The sequence below is a fragment of the Bufo bufo genome, chromosome 1, assembly GCF_905171765.1.
Source record: "Bufo bufo chromosome 1, aBufBuf1.1, whole genome shotgun sequence".
NCBI classification, from domain to species: domain Eukaryota; kingdom Metazoa; phylum Chordata; class Amphibia; order Anura; family Bufonidae; genus Bufo; species Bufo bufo.
Genome location: NC_053389.1, coordinates 830,110,141 through 830,133,119, shown reverse-complemented (window position 1 = coordinate 830,133,119; position 22,979 = coordinate 830,110,141). Strand labels below are relative to the sequence as shown.

The 22,979-nt window shown below is 46.9% G+C and overlaps 1 protein-coding gene across 1 annotated transcript in view; it reads right to left on the bottom strand.

Annotated features, from left to right (window-relative positions):
- Positions 1 to 727: 727 nt before the first annotated feature.
- The window catches only part of LOC120990015 (olfactory receptor 1468-like), a 69,598-nt gene continuing 47,346 nt past the window's right edge, over positions 728 to 22,979 (bottom strand). Inside the window, exon 3 of the mRNA XM_040418520.1 lies at positions 728 to 833. Within this exon, the coding sequence (XP_040274454.1) occupies positions 728 to 833 (106 nt within the window). The remainder of the gene's footprint in view (positions 834 to 22,979) is intronic.

Genomic DNA, 22,979 nt, shown 5'->3' with positions numbered 1-22,979 from the left:
GGGGGGCCGCAGTGCGCCCCCTGCCCCAGAGCACCCAACCCCCCATGTTGAGGGCATGCAGCCTGGTACGGCTCAGGAGGGGGGGGGGGGGCGCTCGCTCGTCCCCACTCCCTTCCTGGCTGGCCGGGTAGCGTGCTTTGGATACGGGTCTGGTATGGATTGTAGGGGGACCCCTACGCCGTTTTTTTCGGCGTAGGGGGGGCTCTCCTTACAACCCATAACAGACCTAAGGGCCCGGTATGCTCCTGAGGGCGGGACCCAGGCCGGATTTTTATTTAAAATCCGGCGGGGACTTCCCCCTCAGGATTCATAACAAACGCCGCACACGTGTAGAATTGGCGGGAATCCAAGTCGGATCTCCCGTCGCTTCTATGACGCGCTTGCTGGGATGTGCTGTCGCTATCCCAGTGAGTGCGAGATCTCGGCACCACATCGCCGAGTATCAGCGCGACGCTGTCGTGCTGAAAACACAATCTCACAAACACCTACTGTAACTTACATCAATTTAAACAGTATAACTTGGGGACAAACCTATCCAAAATTCACTTGAATAGGTTCAGGGGTTTAAAAGTTAGTATATGGCCCATAATCCAGGGGCAAGAGGCCAGCAGCCAGTCCTCTCCAAAACCCAGTGGCGAGGTCGGTTTCGCCACAGTGCCACACACTGTTCCCCCCTTATAGGGCCCCACTGCCCCTGTATCTCTAAAAAAAAATACTCACTTGATTCCTACTCCATGCCGCGGTCTGAGGTTAGGGCGCACAGCTCTTCCAGGTTAGCCTGCAGCCTGTCACCGCACCTCAAGATGATGTCATCCCGCACACGCATGCGCCGCCTGCGCAGATACAGAGAGGTCACAGGCTGCAAGCTGACATGGAAGAAGCCTGCAGCCTACATAATGTACGGTTGCAGCCTACATAATGTACGGTGGCCACAGTGTTCATGGTACATGTGCCGTGAATACTGAAGAAAACTCACGGACCGAATTACCCTAGTTCTGCGGACTGTCTGTAAATCTACGGATGGTTGGCAACCCTGCTCACTGTTTGTTCAGTGATTTTCCAACTCACTGTAATTTCACTTTGCACATGCTAGAGCGTCTGTATAAGCAGCGAAAAGCTATGAACGATTTTGTCATGCACCAGACAGACTCAACAGGGAACATGTGTTGTTTCGTTCGAGGTCAGGCATTGGCAGCTCATCCAAGATGCCTGTCTTGTGCTGAAGCTTCTCAAAGAGGGCAGAAAATTAGTCAGTAGGGAAGACTGCAGCATGAACAACGTCATTCCTCCCATATTTATCTTAGAGCAGGACAACAGCAGAAAAAAAAACATGTAACACATTGTGCTGTCTGGCCTGTAACTGTTGGGGACCCACAAGAAGAATGTCTCATGGAGGAGGAGGATCAGGAGCTGACACTGGAGGAGATGAAGGAGCAGGATAATGAGGATGATACCCAATCATCTCAGTGGGTTGTGCTGCCAAAAAGAACTGGGTCCTCGGGCACACTGGCCAGATTGAAATGCTCTATGCTTGCTCATTCTCAGGCGTATCAATCACATGAAGGAGTCTGATTATTACTGTTTAGACATTTTCTTAGATCCTCGCTATCAAAGCAAAAGGGGGAAATGTTTTCTTTCTGGTGAAAGGGAGGAAAAATTATTAGAGATGAGCGAACCTGTGGATGTTCGGATTCGCTGGGTTCAGCCAAAGTTGGGTTCAGCTATCCAAACTTGACCCTGAACCCCAATAAGGACAAAGGGGACCCGAACTTTGGGGCTGTAAAATGGCTATAAAAAAAGCCATAGAAAGGGCTAGAGGGCTGAAATAGGAAGCAAAATGGGGGTAAGAGCAGGACAATTGCCCTGCAAACAAATGTGAATAGGGAAATTACTTAAAATTACGTATAACACATAATTAAAAAATAATAATCCTGAACCAGGACGCAGAGGTCCAAGTGGAGTAGGAAGTTGAGGAGGAGGTGGATGTGGCGGTGTAGGTGAAAGAGGCGGAGGAGGAAGCCAACACAGTTTTTTTTTGGGGGGGGTTGTTTTTTTGGGGGGGTTCTTTTTATTTTTATTTTTTTATTTGTCTGTTATGTTTTAATTTTTGGGGTGTGGCCGGTATTCTTCTCTACACTGCCATTATATCAAATAATAATTTTGAGCCAGGAGGTGAAGGTCTGAGTGGAGGAGGAGGTAGACATGGCTGTGTAGGTGGAAGAGGCGGAGGAAGCAGGCAACACTGTTTTTGAGTTGGTGTTTTTTTATTTTTATTTGGGGAGACACCAAAACATTATTAAATGGCAAACAGAATGCAGAAACTGTGATGGAGTATAACAATGGCTGGATGTGGCCGGTATACTTCTCTACTCTGCCAATATAACAAATAATAATCTTGAGCCAGGAGTTGGAGATCTGAGTGAAGGAGGAGGTGGACATGGCGGTGTAGGTGGAAGGAGGAGGCGGGGGAGGAAGCCGACACTGTTTATTTATTGTTTGGTTTGTGAAGGCCACAAAACATTGGGAACTGGCAAACAGAACAGACAAACTGTGCTGGAATATAGCAATGGCTGGGTGCATCTGGTATACTCCTCTACTCTGCCCAAGGTACGCACAAGTCCTGTGGGATCCCTGCCTGGTTCATTTTAATAACCGTGAGCTTGTCTACATTTGCTGTGGACAGGCGGCTGCGCTTGTCTGTGATAACGCCCCCTGCCGTGCAAAACACACGTTCAGATAATACAATGGCTGCAGGGCAGGCCAGAACCTCCAAGGCGTAAAGGGCAAGCTCAGGCCATGTGCCCAATTTGGAGACACAGAAGTTGAACGGGGCAGACCCGTCATTCAGTACGTGTAGGCGTGTGCACAAGTACTGTTCCACCATGTTGCTGAAACGCTGCCTCCTGATAAGACGTTCCATATCAGATGTTGGTTCTGGATGTTGTGGCGTGCTGACAAAGCTTTTCCACATTTCGGCCATGATAACCCTCCCTTCTGAGGTGCTGGCGGTGCCCCAGCTGCTTTGGCGACTTCCTCCTCCTCCACCTCGTGCTTCCACTGAACTCCTCTGTGAAGAGGGAAAGCCGTCACTAGCGTGTCTGCCAGTGTGTGCTTGTATTCACACATCTGTAAGCCGTGTACCGGGGTGGGCTCCCCAGGATACAGCGAAGTCACAGGCAAGAAAATAGACACTGACACCAGCTTTATATGCAAGAACAGAAACTTTACTTTAACAATAGTGAAAACACAACAATATAAATATACACAGACTAAGTTATACCCTAGGCCCACAGTCACCGTCCCTGTCCGAGGGACAGGCCTAGCCTGATGGCGCACACAGCAGAGCCTGCAAGTCGTGCTGTGCCGCTAAAGAGGACACACCTAGCCGGTGGCGGACGCAGCAGAGCCTGCAAGTCAAATACTGCGCTGCAGTTCAGTACAGTAAGGCCTAGCAAAACATATAACCATATCTATCTAACTACTATAAGGCCTAGGCTAGTCTCTGTTACTTCAGGCGCCACACAGTAGAATACAATCAGTAACCAGATGTACTGACCCGCTTACCCGGGATGGCCACTAACCATTCAGCAACCGTGCGGCCTTCCTTGATAATAAGACTTCTGCCCACACGCTGTACACTGTCTTCCTGGAGCAATCTCTCTTTCAAAGAGCTGGATCCAGTAAGGGGACAACAGCTAATCTCCTTCCTCTGCGTGTCCATTCACTCCCGGATATCCGCAATCCAGGATGGAATCAGCTTCAGTCTCTCAAAGAACATTGCTTCCACCATGTCAGATCAGCACTTCCTGGTTTTCAGAAGCAGCTAGCATGAGTCATCATCTGCTTTGCATATGCAGATCCCAGAGTGTGCTGACTGTTCTGCAAAACAGTGGCCTCTAGTGTCCGGAATGCCAAATGACAGCTCCAATACAATTTAAACATAAACATTTACAGGCAGAATTTACGCACAATCTCACACATCTTCCAATCACGATCCAGTGACAGAAGTAGGGACGGTACATAGTCCTTGTAGCGGGGATCCAGCAGGGTGACCACCCAGTAATCAGCACTGGTAACAATGGGGGGAACTCGGCGGTCGTTGCGCAGGCTCTGCAGCATGTAGTCGATCATGTGAACTAGGTTGCCCAGAGGCAATAACAAGCTGTCCTCTGTGGAAGGTGTATCGTCTGTGTCCTCTGTATCCCCCCAGCCACGCTCCATTGATGCCTGTGAGCTGATTTCAGTGACACCCTGCTGTGAACGGGGATCCTCCCCCTCCTCATCATCTTTCTCATCCTCAAACAGTGCCCTGGCACTGTGTGGCATCATCAGCACTAGCCATTTAGGTGAAGTACTCAGAACAGCGCAACGCGGCACACGTCCCACATGAAAATAAACGCGTAGGTGGTGCTGTTCCACAGAATGACTCACCCATGTGTGCTGCAGCTGAAACTCCACTATCGCCTGCTGCTGCTCGCACAGTCTCTACAGCATGTGCAAGGTGGAGTTCCACTTTATGGGTACGTTGCATATGAGGAGGTGAGCAGGAAGGCAGAGTTTATACTGCAGCGCAGACAGGCGAGCAGCAGCAGGGTGAAACACTGAAAGCTCGCACAGACAGCTTGCATTTTCTGCAGCAGCTCTGACAGCTCGGGTTATTTGTCAGGAACCTTTATGTAGTGTCCCACTAGGTAAAGGTGGGCACTACACGAGGGTTAATATGTCTATCGCATTAATGTGTTATGTTCATTTCCCTGTGTTATCTGGGTGTCAGGCCTGTTAGGGTGTAGTTCAGCCTCCTAGACATTAGAGGGAGCTAGAGAGCCCTGAGTATATATAGGTAGGTCCAGACAGGGGAGAGTTAGTGCATTCCAGGTGGCTAGTAGTGCAGTCTAGCCTGCCTGAAGTTCCTGAGCCTCTGTTAGCTTCGAAGATTCACCCCAAGAGAAGAGTTTGCCTCCTGGGAGAAACCTACAGTTCCCACAAGCAGACCAGAGCCAGTGTTTCTAGCTATACAAGTAAGCTGATGGGCAAAGGAATCATTGAATTAAAGCAAGGGATATATACCTGAGGAAGATTGCTTACCAAGGATAAAACCCAGCATTAGGGCATATGGGCCTTGGAATATAGCCAGCCAGAACAACTGAGAAATAGTGCAGCCTGGTCTGGAGTGTTGATTTTACCCTCTGATTATCTTGCAAAGAACATTATCTGCCATTTATAAAAAGCCTGCTAATCGTTATTGCTGCAATGTGGAACTGAACCTGAATTGTACAAAGTTGAACTGTTTCCAGTAAAGCAAATTTTGGTTCACCATACTATCTGGTTCCTCATTTACTACCACTAGAAATCGGTGTGCCACCGTTACAGGCACTGGCATCACGTTTCTTAAAGGGACCTTGCCCCAGGCACATAAAACACCTGCAACATCCGGGGCACCTCATCCACCACCAGGCCTGGTCCCTAGATACAGAGTGTGCCCCAGGAGACTCCTGTGCCAGCCTCTCCTTCACTGCTGTACGCCTGGCCAGGGTTCTCCTACAAAACTGTGAGTAACCCTCGCTTGCCCAAAATTCGTGACCTCACAATCGCAATACCCTGCAGGTCTGGCGTGCTGCATTTACACCTCTAAATTCAACACTTGCACCAGGTAAGGGATGTGCTTTAAATCGGCTTTGTCATGAGCTGCTACGAGATTTTGCCCATTGTCGGACACAACCAGGCAGGGACGGATTGGCTATAGACTCTACACGGCCGGTGGGCCAATGCCCAGGGGGCCACTCAAGTCGTCTTGATGGCTGCGGGCCCCGTACAAATGTACATAATGATCTGATGCTCAACAGCCACAGGTGCCCTCCTGAACGCAACTGTATGACTGTCCTCACAATGGTGATACAGTTGTATACTGTGGTTGGGGTGGCAGTATTTTGTGCTGCCCTGTGGTATTTAGTTCTGCTGGGACATTATTCTTTGCTGCACTACAGTATTGCAGGCACTGCCTACTTCTGTTGTCCCTGCCTACTTGATTTGTCCCATCTTCTGTCAATTTGGACCCACCTACAACATGGGGCCACTTTTTTTTTTTTTTTTCAGGACCACTTTAATTTCCCAATCCGCCCCTGCAACCAGGCTGGATTTGAGGCTCAGCAGCACCGACCACTCATCAGTCTGTTCTTCAATGCCCTTTCTTCAACACATGCACCAGGTAAGGGATGTGCTTTAAATCAGCTTTGTCAAGAGCTACTACGAGATTTCACCCATTGTTGCACACCACCAGCCTGGGCTTGAGGCTCAGCGGCACCAACCCCTCATCGGTCTGTTGTTCCATGCCCGTCCACAGCTCCTGCGCCGTGTGAGGTTTTTCCCCCAAACAGATGAGTTTCAGAATAGCCTGCTGTTGTTTCCCGCTGGCTGTGCTGAATTTGGTGGTGCAGGTGTTACACTGACCGGATGAGGAGGCGGTATAGGAGGAGGAGGCAACATTAGGCACTGAGAAAAGTCCAGCAATCCTCTGTGGCGGTAGGGCATGCACCAAACCGCTTTCCACCTCAGGCACTGCCGCCACTAAATTTACACAGTGGGCAGTTTGGGAGATATAACAACCCTGTCCTTGCTTATTGGTTTATGTATCAGTGATTATGTGGGTATGTCACTTATGGTGAAGGCCTGTTTAGAATGAGACACTTTTGACAATGAACACTGGTGTGTGTCATAAGGGCAGGCACTCTGACCCTGTGAAGGCATAATTTTTGGATGCTTGGTCCGTCAACAATCCATTCCCCCCAATAACACCATCTACCCCCAGCCCAATACAAGGGACAATATTTGGAAGATTTGTAATATCAAAAAACATAATAGATGTAACATAATTTCCTAAAAAAGTCCTAGGAGACTAGAGGGTCTTACATACCTATTTTTAGTATAAACAACCAAATATATTTAATCTAGCAAGTGAGATAATATGTGTGTTAATAAATTGAAAACCTATAGAGTCACACACATATACAGTATGGTTAATCGAAACAGGCTGTTTTTCAGCTGATCCAAATTTTAGGAACACAAGCCTTTAAAAGGCCAAATCTGTGCAAAGATGTGGATTCATTGTCATTTTCTGTCAGGTAGTCACACGTTGTGATGGCAAAGGCAAAAAAAACTCTCCCTTTTTTAACGTGGTCGGGTTTTTGAACTGCATAAGCAGGGTCTCTCACAGCGCGCCATCACTGCTGAGGTGGGACGCAGTAAGACAGTCATTTGGAATTTCTTAAATGATCCTGAGGGTTATGGAACAAAAAAGTCAAGTGGAAGACCCAAAAAAATGTCATCAGCACTGAGCCGGAGGATCCAATTGGCTGTCCGTTAAGACACTGGATGATCCTCGACCCAAATTAAGGCCCTTACTGGTGCTGACTGCAGCCCCATAACCATCAGACGGCATCTGAGACTGAAGGGCTTCAAAAACAAAAAACATCTTTAAAGACCTCGTCTCCTTGAACGCAACAGAACTGCTCGATTGGACTTTGCAAGAGAGCACCAAACATGGGACATTCAAAGGTGGAAGAAAGTTTTATTCTCTGATGAGAAAAAAACTAACCTTGGTGGACCTGATGGTTTCCAACGTTACTGGCATGACAAGCAGATCCCACCTGAGATGTTTTCTACACGCCACAGTGAAGAAGGCGCCATAATGGTCTGGGATGCTTTTTCCTTCAGTGGAACAATGGAGCTTCAGGAAGTGCAGGGGCATCAAACGGCTGCTGGCTATGTCCAGATGTTGCAGAGAGCATTCCTCAAGACTGAGGGCCCTCGTCTGTGTGGTAACGACTTGTTTTTTCAACAGGACAACGCTACAGTACACAATGCCCGCAGGACAAGGGACTTCTTCCAGGAGAATAACATCACTCTTTTGGCCCATCCTGCGTGTTCCCCTGATCTAAATCCAATTGAGAACCTTTGGGGATGGATGGCAAGGGAAGTTTACAAAAATGAACAACAGTTCCAGACAGTAGATGGCCTTCGTGCGGCCGTCTTCACCACTTGGAGAAATGTTTCCACTCACCTCATGGAAACGCTTGCATCAAGCATGCCGAAACAAATTTTGGAAGTGATAAACAATAACGGCAGAGCTACTCATTACATTAGTTCATGTTTGGAAGTTGGATTTCTGTTTTGGGGGATTAGGTTTTTTTGGGAGGTGTGGTCCTAAACTTTTGATCAGCTAAAAAACAGCCTGTTTGAGTTTATTTGTTGTTTTCATAAAAATGAATGCTCAAAAAATGTTTTCTTCTTTCTTCTTGTTGCATGTTGAAGCTCTACTTGGAACCTTGTTAAGATCCAGCCATGCTAAATATGATTTTTTTGCCATTTTTCAAGTGGTCTTCAACTTTTGATCAGGACTGTATTTATGACCTACCCTCAGAATAGGTCATCAATAACAGATAGGCGGGGGTCTGACACCCAGCATCCCTATTGATTATCTGTCTAAAGAAGTGGTGGTGCTCAATGTGACACTGCTTCCTGTTCATTTCACTGCCCGTTGTCTCCTCTCTAGTTGTGGTGTAGTGTAATTACAAGTATTCGCCTTATTCACTTGAATGGAGCGAGTACTTGTCATTACACTGCACTTCTGAGACGACGGGCAGTGTAATGAACAGGAAGTGGAGCTCTCATCATGGGGCTGCTTGTTTACAAACTGCAGCGGTCCAATGCTGAGGGCACAATCTTGCGGCCATTGTCAATAAACACCTTGTTTTGGCAGAGATCGGCTGTGTGGCTACTATCACCTAGGCCAATCAGCTCTAACACCAAGGACATGAGTTGTGACTAACCTGATTTGTTTTTATGAGAAGGTGAGTAGAAGCCTGGACTAAGGGGCAGCTATGGATGTAGTGTTGTTAGATTGTGTAAAGGCTTCTGATACTGTCCCTCACAGATGTTTAATAGGTAAAATTAGGTATATAGTCTTGGAAAGTATAATTTGTAATTGGATAGAAAACTGGCTGATGGACTGTGTCCATATACAGGGTGGGCCATTTATATGGATACACCTTAATAAAATGGGAATGGTTGGTGATATTAACTTCCTGTTTGTGGCATATTAGTATATGTGAGGGGGGAAACTTTTCAAGATGGGTGGTGACCATGGCGGTCATTTTGAAGTCGGCCATTTTGAATCCAACTTTTGTTTTTTCAATAGGAAGAGGGTCATGTGACACATCAAACTTATTGGGAATTTCACAAGAAAATCAATGGTGTTTTTAACGTAACTTTATTCTTTCATGAGTTATTTACAAGTTTCTGACCACTTATAAAATGTGTTCAATGTGCTGCCCATTGTGTTGGATTGTCAATGCAACCCTCTTTTCCCACTCTTCACACACTGATAGCAACACCGCAGGAGAAATGCTAGCACAGGCTTCCAGTATCCGTAGTTTCAGGTGCTGCACATCTCGTATCTTCACAGCATAGTGTCACGGGTGTATGTGAGCAACGATAGTAATTCACAGTACAGAGCAACTGACTGGACCCAGAACTAGGGAGGATAAAGGGTGACCCCTGTCCGACCCTCAACGCTTTCCCTATTCTGCTAAAGCACATGCCCGGATCCAAAAGGCGGAACGAGGCATGCCCACGTGCCTAAGACTAATGACCACTGTAACCCCTACAATAGTGGAAGGGGCACGGCCACCAGTGCCCTACTCAGTATATGGAGGGAACCGTGGCCACCTCAGATCCAGTCAGAAAACAAACAGGAATACAACAATGTCTGCAGACTTAGCTGAAGGTGTTGTAGCCGCAGAGAAGACGGATCCAAGGACAGGCTGGCAAAATCCGGAGTGCTAGCTGCAGCAGAACACAGGTCCAGTGGACTGATAGCTACAAGTGAAGAAACCAAAGCAAGAGCTACAACTGAAGTGAGAACTATAATCCACATCCTATCATAGGAGGAGGGGTGATATAAAGAGAAGGAAATCAAACACATGAAGGACAGCTGTGGTGAAAGAAACCAGAAGTAAACAGAGTAGTGAGAACGCCTCCCAGCTCTAGTAGTGACATCATCACAGGGGTGGAGAAACAGAGCTGTGAGAACGTCCCAAAGCTCTGGTAGTGACAGTACCCCCCCCTCTACGGGTGGACTCCGGACACCCAGGACCCACCTTCTCAGGATGAGCCCTATGAAATGCCCTGATGAGGCGAGTGGCTTTAATGTCCGACACCGGAACCCACATCCTCTCCTCAGGACCATAACCCTTCCAATGAACGAGGTACTGAAGAGAACCGCGGACCATGCGAGAGTCCACAATTCTGGAAACCTCAAACTCCAGATTGCCATCAACCAAAATCGGAGGAGGAGGCAAAGAGGAGGGTACCGTGGGCTGGACATATGGTTTTAAGAGAGATCTGTGAAATACATTATGTATCTTCCAAACCCGTGGAAGATCAAGACGGAAGGCAACAGGATTGATGACTGACAAGATTTTATAAGGCCCAATAAACTTGGGACCCAATTTCCAGGAGGGAACCTTCAACTTAATGTTTCAAGTAGACAACCACACCAGATCACCCACATTCAGGTCCGGACCAGGCACACGTCTCTTATCAGCCACACGCTTATACCTCTCACTCATCTTTTTAAGATTACTCTGAATCTTTTGCCAAATGGTAGACAAAGACGAGGAAAATCTCTCCTCCTCAGGTAAACCAGAAAGAGCCCCTCCCGAGAATGTACCAAACTGCGGATGGAACCCATATGCACCAAAGAATGGTGACTCACCAGAAGATTCCTGACGACGGTTGTTCAGAGCAAACTCAGCAAGAGGGAGAAATGAACACCAATCCTCCTGGTTCTCTGAAACAAAACAGCGCAAATATGTCTCCAGATTCTGATTAAGGCGCTCAGTCTGACCATTCGACTGCGGATGAAAAGCAGAAGAGAAGGACAGCCGAACCCCCAGGCGAGAACAGAAAGCCTTCCAGAACCTGGACACAAACTGCGTGCCTCTATCGGAAACAATATCAGAGGGAATGCCGTGCAATTTAACAATATGGTCGACAAAAGCTTGCGCCAACGTTTTAGCATTGGGTAAACCAGGGAAAGGTACGAAATGAGCCATCTTGCTAAAACGGTCCACCACCACCAGGATCACCGACTTCCCCGAGGAACGAGGAAGATCCGTGATAAAGTCCATGGACAGGTGTGTCCAAGGACGGGAAGGAATGGGTAACGGGAGAAGGGAACCTGAAGGCCGTGAACGAGGGACCTTAGCGCGAGAGCACGTCTCACAAGCAGCCACAAAACCCTCCACCGACTTACGAAGAGCCGGCCACCAAAATCTCCGAGCAATGAGATCCACCGTGGCTCTACTCCCGGGGTGACCAGCAAGAACCGTATCATGATGCTCCTTAAAGAGTTTGTGACGTAGCTCAGGAGGCACGAACAACTTCCCAGAAGGACAACGGGCAGGTGTCTCAGTCTGGGCAGCCTGGACCTCGGCCTCCAAATCGGAATATAGAGCAGAAACAACTACCCCCTCCGCCAAAATGGGACCCGGGTCCTCGGAGTTTCCTCCTCCCGGAAAACAGCGAGAGAGAGCATCAGCCTTCACATTTTTTATCCCAGGTCGGAATGTAACAACAAAATTGAATCTGGAGAAGAACAGAGACCATCTGGCCTGTCTCGGATTCATACGCCTGGCCGACTCCAAGTATGCCAGATTCTTATGGTCGGTAAAAACGGTGATAGGGTGCCTGGCCCCCTCCAACCAATGGCGCCATTCCTCGAAAGCCAACTTGATGGCCAACAACTCCCTATCTCCCACATCATAGTTTCTCTCTGCCGGGGAGAGTTTTTTAGAGAAAAAGGCACAGGGTCGCCACTTGGCAGGGGAAGGGCCCTGGGACAAAACCGCACCCACACCCACCTCGGAAGCATCCACCTCAACAATAAAAGGTAAGGAAACATCGGGATGCACCAAGACGGGAGCAGACGCAAAATTCTCTTTAATCTTAGAAAAGGCTGCAAGCGCCTCCTCCGACCAAGAGGAAAAATCCGCCCCCTTTTTTGTCATGTCAGTGAGGGGTTTGACAACAGAGGAATAATTCAAAATGAACTTTCTGTAATAGTTTGCAAAACCCAGAAAGCGCATCAATGCCTTCTGATTCTCAGGAAGCTCCCACTCAAGTACAGCACGGACCTTCTCGGGATCCATGCGAAAACCAGAAGCAGAGAGGAGAAAACCCAGAAATTGAATCTCCGATACCATAAAAAGACATTTCTCCAGCTTGGCGTACAATTTATTTTCCCGCAGAATCTGCAGAACCTGAAAAAGATGATCCTGATGGGTCTGAACATCAGGGGAAAAAATCAAAATATCATCAAGATATACCAATACGAATTTCCCCATTAAATGATAGAAAATACTATTAACAAAATGCTGAAAGACGGCCGGAGCATTCATCAGGCCGAAAGGCATAACGAGATTCTCGAAATGCCCGTCAGGGGTATTAAAGGCCGTTTTCCATTCATCCCCCTCTCTGACCCTGACCAGGTTGTACGCGCCTCTCAAATCCAATTTGGAAAACACCTTGGCCCCAACAATTTGATTGAAGAGGTCCGGGATCAGAGGAAGGGGATAGGGATCGCGAATCGTGATACGGTTCAGCTCCCTAAAATCTAGGCAAGGTCTCAGAGAGCCATCTTTCTTTTTAACAAAAAAAAAACCCGCGGCCACAGGTGACTTTGAGGGACGAATATGCCCCTTTTCGAGACTCTCGGAGATGTAAGTTCGCATAGCGATTCTTTCCGGTTGTGAGAGATTGTAGAGGCGTGCTTTTGGCAGCTTGGCGCCGGGAATGAGGTTAATGGGACAGTCAAACTCCCGGTGAGGAGGTAGCTCCTGAACACCGCTCTCGGAAAACACGTCCGAGAAATCAGAGAGAAATGATGGCACCGTTTTAGTAGACACCTCTGCAAAAGTCGCTGTGAGACAATTCTCTCTACAAAAATCACTCCACTCATTTATTTGCCTTCCTTGCCAATCAATAGTGGGGTTATGTCTAGTGAGCCAGGGTAACCCCAAAACTAGAGGAGACGGCAATCCGTTAAGGACAAAACAAGATATATCCTCCACATGAGTGTCACCTACAGCTAGCCGGATATTGTGAACAATGCCCTTCAGAGATCTCTGTGAGAGTGGAGCAGAGTCAATAGCAAAAACAGGTATATCTTTATCTAATGTGCAAACCTGAAAACCATGCATGGCTACAAATTGAGTGTCAATAAGATTGACGGCTGCTCCACTATCGACAAAAATCTCGCAAGAAATGACTTTGCTCTCTAGCGCCACCCTGGCAGACAGGAGAAAACGGGAACTGCAGGTCAGAGGAAAAGCATCAAATCCTACATCAACTTTGCCCAAAGTAGCAGATGAAGCAGAACTTGATGATTTACCTTTTGAGATTTTTCTCTTATTATCGCTCTTAGTACGGTTCAAGAATCTCCTAGACGGACAAACATTAGCCAAATGACCTATGCCCCCACAACAAAAACATACCATACTCTGAGGACTAAATCCTCTTTTATCAGGGGCAAGTCGAGCTAGCTGCATGGGCTCCTCCTCAGAGGGGAGCGAGACAGGATGAGGCCCCTGCACACTGAATGAGTCCGCACCACTGCCCCTAGACTGACAATGGCTGGACAGAGAGGTCTCGTTTCTTTCTCTTAGACGCCTGTCAAGGCGTACCGCCAATGACATGGCAGACTCTAAGGACGTTGGTCTCTCATGGAAAGCAAACGCATCTTTTAATCTCTCCGAGAGACCATGACAGAACTGACTCCGGAGTGCAGCATCATTCCAACCCGAATCAGCTGCCCATCTCCGAAATTCAGAACAATAAAGCTCCGCAGACCGTTTGTTCTGGCATAAAACACGTAGGTTAGATTCGGCCAGAGCAACACGATCCGGGTCATCATAAATCTGCCCCAGAGCCACAAAAAATCCCTCCACGGATCGAAGGGAGAGATCCCCTGATGGCAGCGAAAAAGCCCAAGTCTGAGCATTACCCCTGAGCAGGGAGATGACAATCCTCACCCTCTGCTCTTGATTACCAGAAGAGTGAGGACACAAGCAAAAATGGAGTTTGCATGCCTCTCTGAAACGAACAAAATTCTCACTGCCCCCGGAGAACGTCTCCGGAAGTGAGACTTTTGGCTCGCAACAGACTCCATGAGCCGGAGCAGGGCCCAATGCTTGAAGCTGGGTCATAGATTGACGGAGATCCGCTACTTCCAAAGAAAGACCCTGCATGCGGTCAACCAGGTCAGAAAGCGGATCCATGTCAAAAAAGGACGGTTTTGGTGGATTATAATGTCACGGGTGTATGTGAGCAACGATAGTAATTCACAGTACAGAGCAACTGACTGGACCCAGAACTAGGGAGGATAAAGGGTGACCCCTGTCCGACCCTCAACGCTTTCCCTATTCTGCTAAAGCACATGCCCGGATCCAAAAGGCGGAACGAGGCATGCCCACGTGCCTAAGACTAATGACCACTGTAACCCCTACAATAGTGGAAGGGGCACGGCCACCAGTGCCCTACTCAGTATATGGAGGGAACCGTGGCCACCTCAGATCCAGTCAGAAAACAAACAGGAATACAACAATGTCTGCAGACTTAGCTGAAGGTGTTGTAGCCGCAGAGAAGACGGATCCAAGGACAGGCTGGCAAAATCCGGAGTGCTAGCTGCAGCAGAACACAGGTCCAGTGGACTGATAGCTACAAGTGAAGAAACCAAAGCAAGAGCTACAACTGAAGTGAGAACTATAATCCACATCCTATCATAGGAGGAGGGGTGATATAAAGAGAAGGAAATCAAACACATGAAGGACAGCTGTGGTGAAAGAAACCAGAAGTAAACAGAGTAGTGAGAACGCCTCCCAGCTCTAGTAGTGACATCATCACAGGGGTGGAGAAACAGAGCTGTGAGAACGTCCCAAAGCTCTGGTAGTGACACATAGACAATTGCCTTCAGATGACCCCAAAGATAAAATTCTAAGGGAGTCAGATCGGGAGACCTTGGGGGCCATTCAACTGGCCCATGACGACCAATCCACTTTCCAGGAAACTGTTCATCTAGGAATGCTCGGACCTGACACCCATAATGTGGTGGTGGGTGCATCATCTTGCTGGAAAAACTCAGGGAACGTGCCAGCTTCAGTGCATAAAGAGGGAAACACATCATCATATAGCAATTTCGCATATCCAGTGGCCTTGAGGTTTCCATTGATGAAGAATGGCCCCACTATCTTTGTACCCCATATACCACACCATACCATAAATTTTTTTGTTCTGCCCATTCTGCAAATTCAGTGCACCGATCTGGGTCATCCTCGTTGAGATGCTGCAGTAGCTGGAGTTTGTAAGGGTGCCATTTGCGAGTAGCTAATATCCGCCGAAGGGATGTTCAACTAATGCCACTCTCCAGTGACATGCCTCGAGTGCTACGCTGTGGGCTCTTGCTGAATGAAGCTAGGACAGCCACTGATGCTTCTTCATTAGAGACAGATTTCATGTGTCCATATTTTGGCAAATCCAACACTGAACCAGTTTCACAAAACTTAGCAAGCAGTTTGCTAACTGTAGCATGGGAGATGGGTGGTCTCGTAGGGTGTCTTGCATTAAAATCTGCTGCAATGACACGGTTACTGCGTTTACCAGACATCAACACAATTTCTATCCGCTCCTCACGTGTTAAACTCGGCGACATGTCAATGGCTGTAAACAAAGAGAAACTTGTAAATAACTCATGAAAGAATAAAGTTACGTTAAAACCAAGCACACCATTGTTTTTTGTGTGAAATTCCAAATACGTTTGATGTGTCACATGACCCTCTTCCTATTGAAAAAACAAAAGTTGGATTCAAAATGGCCGCCATGGTCACCAGCCATCTTGAAAAGTTTCCCCCTCACATATACTAATGTGCCACAAACAGGAAGTTAACCACCTCAGCCCCCTAAGCTTAAACACCCTTAATGACCAGGCCACTTTTTACACTTCTGACCTACACTACTTTGACCGTTTATTGCTCGGTCATGCAACTTACCACCCAAATGAATTTTACCTCCTTTTCTTCTCACTGATAGAGCTTTCATTTGGTAGTATTTCATTGCTGCTGACATTTTTACTTTTTTTGTTATTAATCGAAATTTAACAATTTTTTTGCAAAAAAATGACATTTTTCACTTTCAGTTGTAAAATTTTGCAAAAAAAACGACATCCATATATACATTTTTCTCTAAATTTTTTGTTCTACATGTCTTTGATAAAAAAAAAATGTTTGGGTAAAAAAAAATGGTTTGGGTAAAAGTTATAGCGTTTACAAACTATGGTACAAAAATGTGAATTTCCGCTTTTTGAAGCAGCTCTGACTTTCTGAGCACCTGTCATGTTTCCTGAGGTTCTACAATGGCCAGACAGTACAAACACCCCACAAATGACCCCATTTCAGAAAGTAGACACCCTAAGGTATTCGCTGATGGGCATAGTGAGTTCATAGAACTTTTTATTTTTTGTCACAAGTTAGCGGAAAATTATGATTTTTTTTTTTTCTTACAAAGTCTCATATTCCACTAACTTGTGACAAAAAATAAAAACTTCCATGAACTCACTATGCCCATCAACGAATACCTTGGGGTGTCTTCATTCCAAAATGGGGTCACTTGTGGGGTAGTTATACTGCCCTGGCATTCTAGGGGCCCTAATGTGTGGTAAGTAGTTTGAAATCAAAACCTGTAAAAAATGGACGGTGAAATCTGAAAGATGCTCTTTGGAATGTGGGCCCCTTTGCCCACCTAGGCTGCAAAAAAGTGTCACACCTGTGGTATCTCCGTACTCAGGAGAAGTTGGGCAATGTGTTTTGGGGTGTCATTTTACATATTCCCATGCTGGGTGAGATAAATATCTTGGTCAAATGCCAACTTTGTATAAAAAAATGGGAAAAGTTGTCTTTTGCCAAGATATTTCTCTCACCCAGCATGGGTATATGTAAAATGACACCCCAAAACACATTGCCCAACTTCTCCTGAGTACGGAGATACCACATGTGTGACACTTTTTTGCAGCCTAGGTGGGCAAAGGGGCCCACATTCCAAAGAGCACCTTTCGGATTTCACCGGCCATTTTTTACAGATTTTGATTTCAAACTACTTACCACACATTAGGGCCCCTAGAATGCCAGGGCAGTATAACTAACCCACAAGTGACCCCATTTTGAAAAGAAGACACCCCCAGGTATTTCGTGATGGGCATAGTGAGTTCATGGAAGTTTTTATTTTTTTGTCACAAGTTAGTGGAATATGAGACTTTGTAAGAAAAAAAAAAAAATCATTTTCCGCTAACTTGTGACAAAAAAATAAAAAATTCTAGGAACTCGCCATGCCCCTCACGGAATACCTTGGGGTGTCTTCTTTCCAAAATGGGGTCACTTGTGGGGTAGTTATACTGCCCTGGCATTCTAGGGGCCCTAATGTGTGGCAAGTAGGTAAATGACCTGTGAAATCCGAAAGGTGCTCTTTGGAATGTGGGCCCCTTTGCCCACCTAGGCTGCAAAAAAGTGTCACACATGTGGTATCGCCTTATTCAGGAGAAGTTGGGCAATGTGTTTTGGGGTGTCTTTTTACATATTCCCATTCTGGGTGAGATAAATATCTCGGCAAAAGACAATTTTTCCCATTTTTTATGCAAAGTTGGCATTTGACCAAGATATTTATCTCACCCAGCATGGGTATATGTAAAATGACACCCCAAAACACATTGCCCAACTTCTCCTGAGTACGGCGATACCATATGTGTGACACTTTTTGCAGCCTAGATGCGAAAAGGGGCCCACATTCCTTTTATGAGGGCATTTTTAGACATTTGTATCCCAGACTTCTTCTCACGCTTTAGGGCCACTAAAATGCCAGGGCAGTATAAATTCCCCACATGTGACCCTATTTTGGAAAGAAGACACCCCAAGGTATTTAATGAGGGGCATGGCGAGTTCATAGAATTATTTAATTTTTTTTGGCACAAGTTAGCGGAAATTATTATTTTTTTTTTCTCACAAAGTCTCCTTTCCGCTAACTTGGGACAAAAATTTCAATCTTTCATGGACTCAATATGCCCCTCAGCGAATACATTGGGGTGTCTTCTTTCCGAAATGGGGTCACATGTGGGGTATTTATACTGCCCTGGCATTCTAGGGGCCCTAAAGCGTGACTAGAAGTCTGGAATATAAATGTCTAAAAATTTTTACACATTTGGAGGGGTATGGTGAGTTCATGTGAGATTTTATTTTTTGACATAAGTTAGTGGAATGTGAGACTTTGTAAGAAAAAAATAATAATTTCCGCTAACTTGGGCCAAAAAAATGTCTGAATGGAGCTTACAGGTGGGTGATCAATGACAGGGGGGTGATCAATGACAGGGGGGTGATCAGGGAGTCTATATGGGGTGATCACCCCCCTGTCATTGATCACCACCCTATAAGGCTCCATTCAGATGTCCGTAAGTGTTTTGCGGATCCGATCCATGTATCCGTGGATCCGTAAAAAACATACGGACATCTGAATGCAGCCTTACAGGGGGGTGATCAATGACAGGGGGGTGATCAGGGAGTCTATATGGGGTGATCACCCCCCTGTTATTGATCACCCCCATATAAGGCTCCATTCAGATGTCCGTATGTGTTTTGCAGATCCGATCCATGTATCCGTAAAAAACATACGGACATCTGAATGCAGCCTTACAGGGGGGTGATCAATGACAGGGGGGTGATCAATAACAGGGGGTGATCAGGGAGTCTATATGGGGTGATCACCCCCCTGTCATTGATCACCCCCCTATAAGGCTCCATTCAGATGTCCGTATGTGTTTTGCGGATCCGATCCATGTATCCGTGGATCCGTAAAAGCATACGGACATCTGAATGCAGCCTTACAGGGGGGTGATCAATGACAGCGGGGTGATCAATGACAGGGGGGTGATCAGGGAGTCTATATGGGGTGATCACCCCCCTGTCATTGATCACCCCCCTATAAAGCTCCATTCAGATGTCCGTATGTGTTTTGCGGATCCGATCCATGTATCCGTGGATCCGTAAAAAAACATACGGACATCTGAATGCAGCCTTACAGGGGGGTGATCAATGACAGGGGGGTGATCAGGGAGTCTATATGGGGTGATCACCCCCCTATAAGGCTCCATTCAGATGTCCGTATGTGTTTTGCGGATCCGATCCATGTATCCGTGGATCCGTAAAAAACATACGGACGTCTGAATGGAGCCTTACAGGGGGGTGATCAATGACAGGGGGGTGATCAATGACAGGGGGGTGATCAGGGAGTCTATATGGGGTGATCACCCCCCTGTCATTGATCACCCCCCTATAAGGCTCCATTCAGATGTCCGTATGTGTTTTGCAGATCCGATCCATGTATCCGTGGATCCGTAAAAAACATACGGACATCTGAATGGAGCCTTACAGGGGGGTGATCAATGACAGGGGGGTGATCAGGGAGTCTATATGGGGTGATCACCCCCCTTTCATTGATCACACCCCTGTAAGGCTCCATTCAGACGTCTGTATGTGTTTTGCGGATCCGATCCATGTATCCGTGGATCCGTAAAAAACATACGGACGTCTGAATGGAGCCTTACAGGGGAGTGATCAATGACAGGGGGGTGATCAATGACAGGGGGGTGATCAGGTAGTCTATATGGGGTGATCACCTCCGTCATTGATCACCCCCTGTAAGGCTCCATTCAGATGTCCGTACGTGTTTTGCGGATCCGATCCATGTATCAGTGGATCCGAAAGAATCATACGGACCTCTGAATAGAGCCTTACAGGGGGGTGATCAATGACAGGGGGGTGATCAATGACAGGGGGGTGATCAGGGAGTCTATATGGGGTGATCAGGGGTGATCAGTGGTTCATAAGGGGTTAATAAGTGACGGGGGGGAATGTAGTGTAGTGCAGTGGTTTTTGGTGCTACTTTACTGAGCTGCCTGTGTCCTCTGGTGGTCGATCCAAACAAAAGGGACCACCAGAGGACCAGGTAGCAGGTATATTAGACGCTGTTATCATAACAGCGTCTAATATACCTGTTAGGGGTTAAAAAAAATCACATCTCAAGCCTGCCAGCGAACGATCGCCCCTGGCAGGCTGGAGATCCACTCGCTTATCTTCCGTTCCTGTGAGCGCGCCTGTGTGCGCGCGTTCACAGGAAATCTCGCGTCTCGCGAGATGACGCACGGATGCGTCCAGGAGGAATGAATCAACCACCTTACGGACGCATCCGTGCGTTAGGCGGTCCGGAGGTGGTTAATATCACCAACCATTCCCATTTTATGAAGGTGTATCCATATAAATAGCCCACCCTGTAGTTGTGGTCAATGATTCCTATTCAGAATGGTCCAGGGTTATAAGTGGTGACCTCAAGGTTTAAGTCACTTCTAGATTTCAAAATGTGAAATGTCAGAAGGATATTAGAGACAATGGTTTATTTCAGCTTGTAATTCTTTCACCACACTCCCTGTAGATCAAAAGTTTTCATGCACCAAGTTGACTGTGCCTTTAAAATAACTTGAACAATTCCATAAAATGATGTTATACAGTTGCAAGAAAAAGTATGTGAACCCTTTGGAATGATATGGATTTCTGCACAAATTGGTCATAAAATGTGATCTGATCTTCATCTGACAAGTCACAACAATAGACAGTTTCTTAAACTAATAACACACAAATAATTAAATGTTACCATGTTTTTATTGAACACACCATGTAAACATTCACAGTGCAGGTGGAAAAAGTATGTGAACTAGACTAATGACATCTCCAGGAGCTAATTGGAGTGAGGTATCATCCAACTGGAGTCCAATCAATAAGATGAGATTTGAGGTGTTGGTTACAGCTGCCCTGCACTATAAAAAACACACACCAGTTCTGGGTTTGCTTTTCACAAGAAGCATTGCCTGATGTGAATGATGCCTCGCACAAAAGAGCTCTCAGAAGACCTACGATTAAGAAATGTTTACTTGCATAAAGCTGGAAAGGGTTATAAAAGTATCTCCAAAAGCCTTGCTGTTCATCAGTCCACTGTAAGACAAATGGTCTATAAATGGAAAAAGTTCAGCACTGCTGCTACTCTCCCTAGGAGTGGTCGTCCTGTAAAGATGACTGCAAGAGCACAGCGCAGACTGCTCAATGAGGTGAAGAAGAATCCCAGAGTGTCAGCTAAAGACTTACAAAAGTCTCTGGCATATGCTAACATCCCTGTTAGCGAATGTACGATACGTAAAAAACTAAACAAGAATGGATTTCATGGGGGGATACCACAGAGGAAGCCACTGCTGTCCAAAAAAACATTGCTACACGTTTACAGTTTGCACAAGAGCACCTGGATGTTCCACAGCAGTACTGTCACGGCTGTGTCATGGTCTGTTATTGTGGACCATGACACTTTTGCCGTGCATGCTTGTTGCCGGTGGCAACATGTTGTTTTGCATGTTTTGACACTTCCCTTTTAAGTTGTGTGTCCCTTCCCATTCTGGTGTGCACGGGGTTAAGGTGTGCTTGGTAGGTGTGGTGGGTGTGACCTCAGGCCTCCTATATGTTGGTGTGGTGAAGCCTGAGTGTCAGTTTGGTTTGTTTGTCAGCTTGGTGTGGAGCTCTGCTCCTGGGCTGAATGATACGGTCTGTGTGAGCCACCCTTATTTATTATTTTGTGCACCTTGCTCTGTCTATTGTCCCCTCTGGTGTGTTTCTGTTTTCCCTCCCCCACCTGGTGTATGTAGTTTTGGTGTGGTCCTTGTTTGGAGGTGCGCATGGTGGTGTGATGGTCCAGAAAGTGGCGGGCTTTCCCAGAGGGGTTAAACGAAGGCAAGACTGTGGGTTTCCCAGCCTGGAGCCTCCGTCCATCTCGGCTGCGGCAGGTAAGTGTTCATAGCATTGTTATGTTGCTGTTACTTACCTGCCGTACTGTTTAGCCAATGGTCTTGCTTCCTTTTGCTACTGGGCCTCTGGAGACACCATTCATCCGTGGTGTAGGATGAATGTGTGGTCTCTGCCCTGTCATCAGGTCTAGGGCATAGCAGGGATAGCAGGGTCCAAGGTTGGTGAGCATGAGCCCCCTTACCTTCAGAGGCGGCTCATGCGCTAGGAGTCTAGGGAGAGTTCAGGGTTGCACTAGGTGGTGACCTGCTCCCTGTTCCCTGCTTTCCTGCGTTGCAGCGAATGCTGAGGCACGGTGGGGGGTTCCCCCCACTCCCCGCCGTGACAAGTACTGGCAAAATATTCTGTGGACAGATGAAACCAAAGTTGAGTTGTTTGGAACAAACTCACAACACTATGTGTGGATAAAAAGAGGCACAGCACATCAACATCAAAACCTCATCCCAACTGTGAAGTATGGTGGTGGGGGCATCATGGTTGGGGGCTGCTTTGCTGCGTCAGGGTCTGGACATATTTCTATCATCGAAGGAAAAATGAATTCCCAAGTTTATCAAGACATTTTGCAGGAGAACTTAAGGCCATCTGTCCACTAGCTGAATCTCAACAGAAGATGGGTGTTGCAACAGGACAACGACCCAAAGCATAGAAGTAAATCAACAACAGAATGGCTTAAACAGAAGAAAATACACCTTCTGGAGTGGCCCAGTCAGAGTCCTGACCTCAACCAGATTGAGATGCTGTGGCATGACCTCAAGAAAGCGATTCACAACAGACATCCCAAGAATATTGCTGAACTGAAACAGTTCTGTCAGGGGCGTACACAGAAATTATTGGGCCCCATAGCAAGAATTTAAATTGACCCCCCCATGCCCGTTCCTAGTCCCTCCCACTATGTGCCCTTTCTCCTCTCACTACCCTCCCTAACTTCTCCCCTGCCCCACCTCGTGCAGCAGTATTTTGCTCTACAAAATGGCAGTACTCACGCTG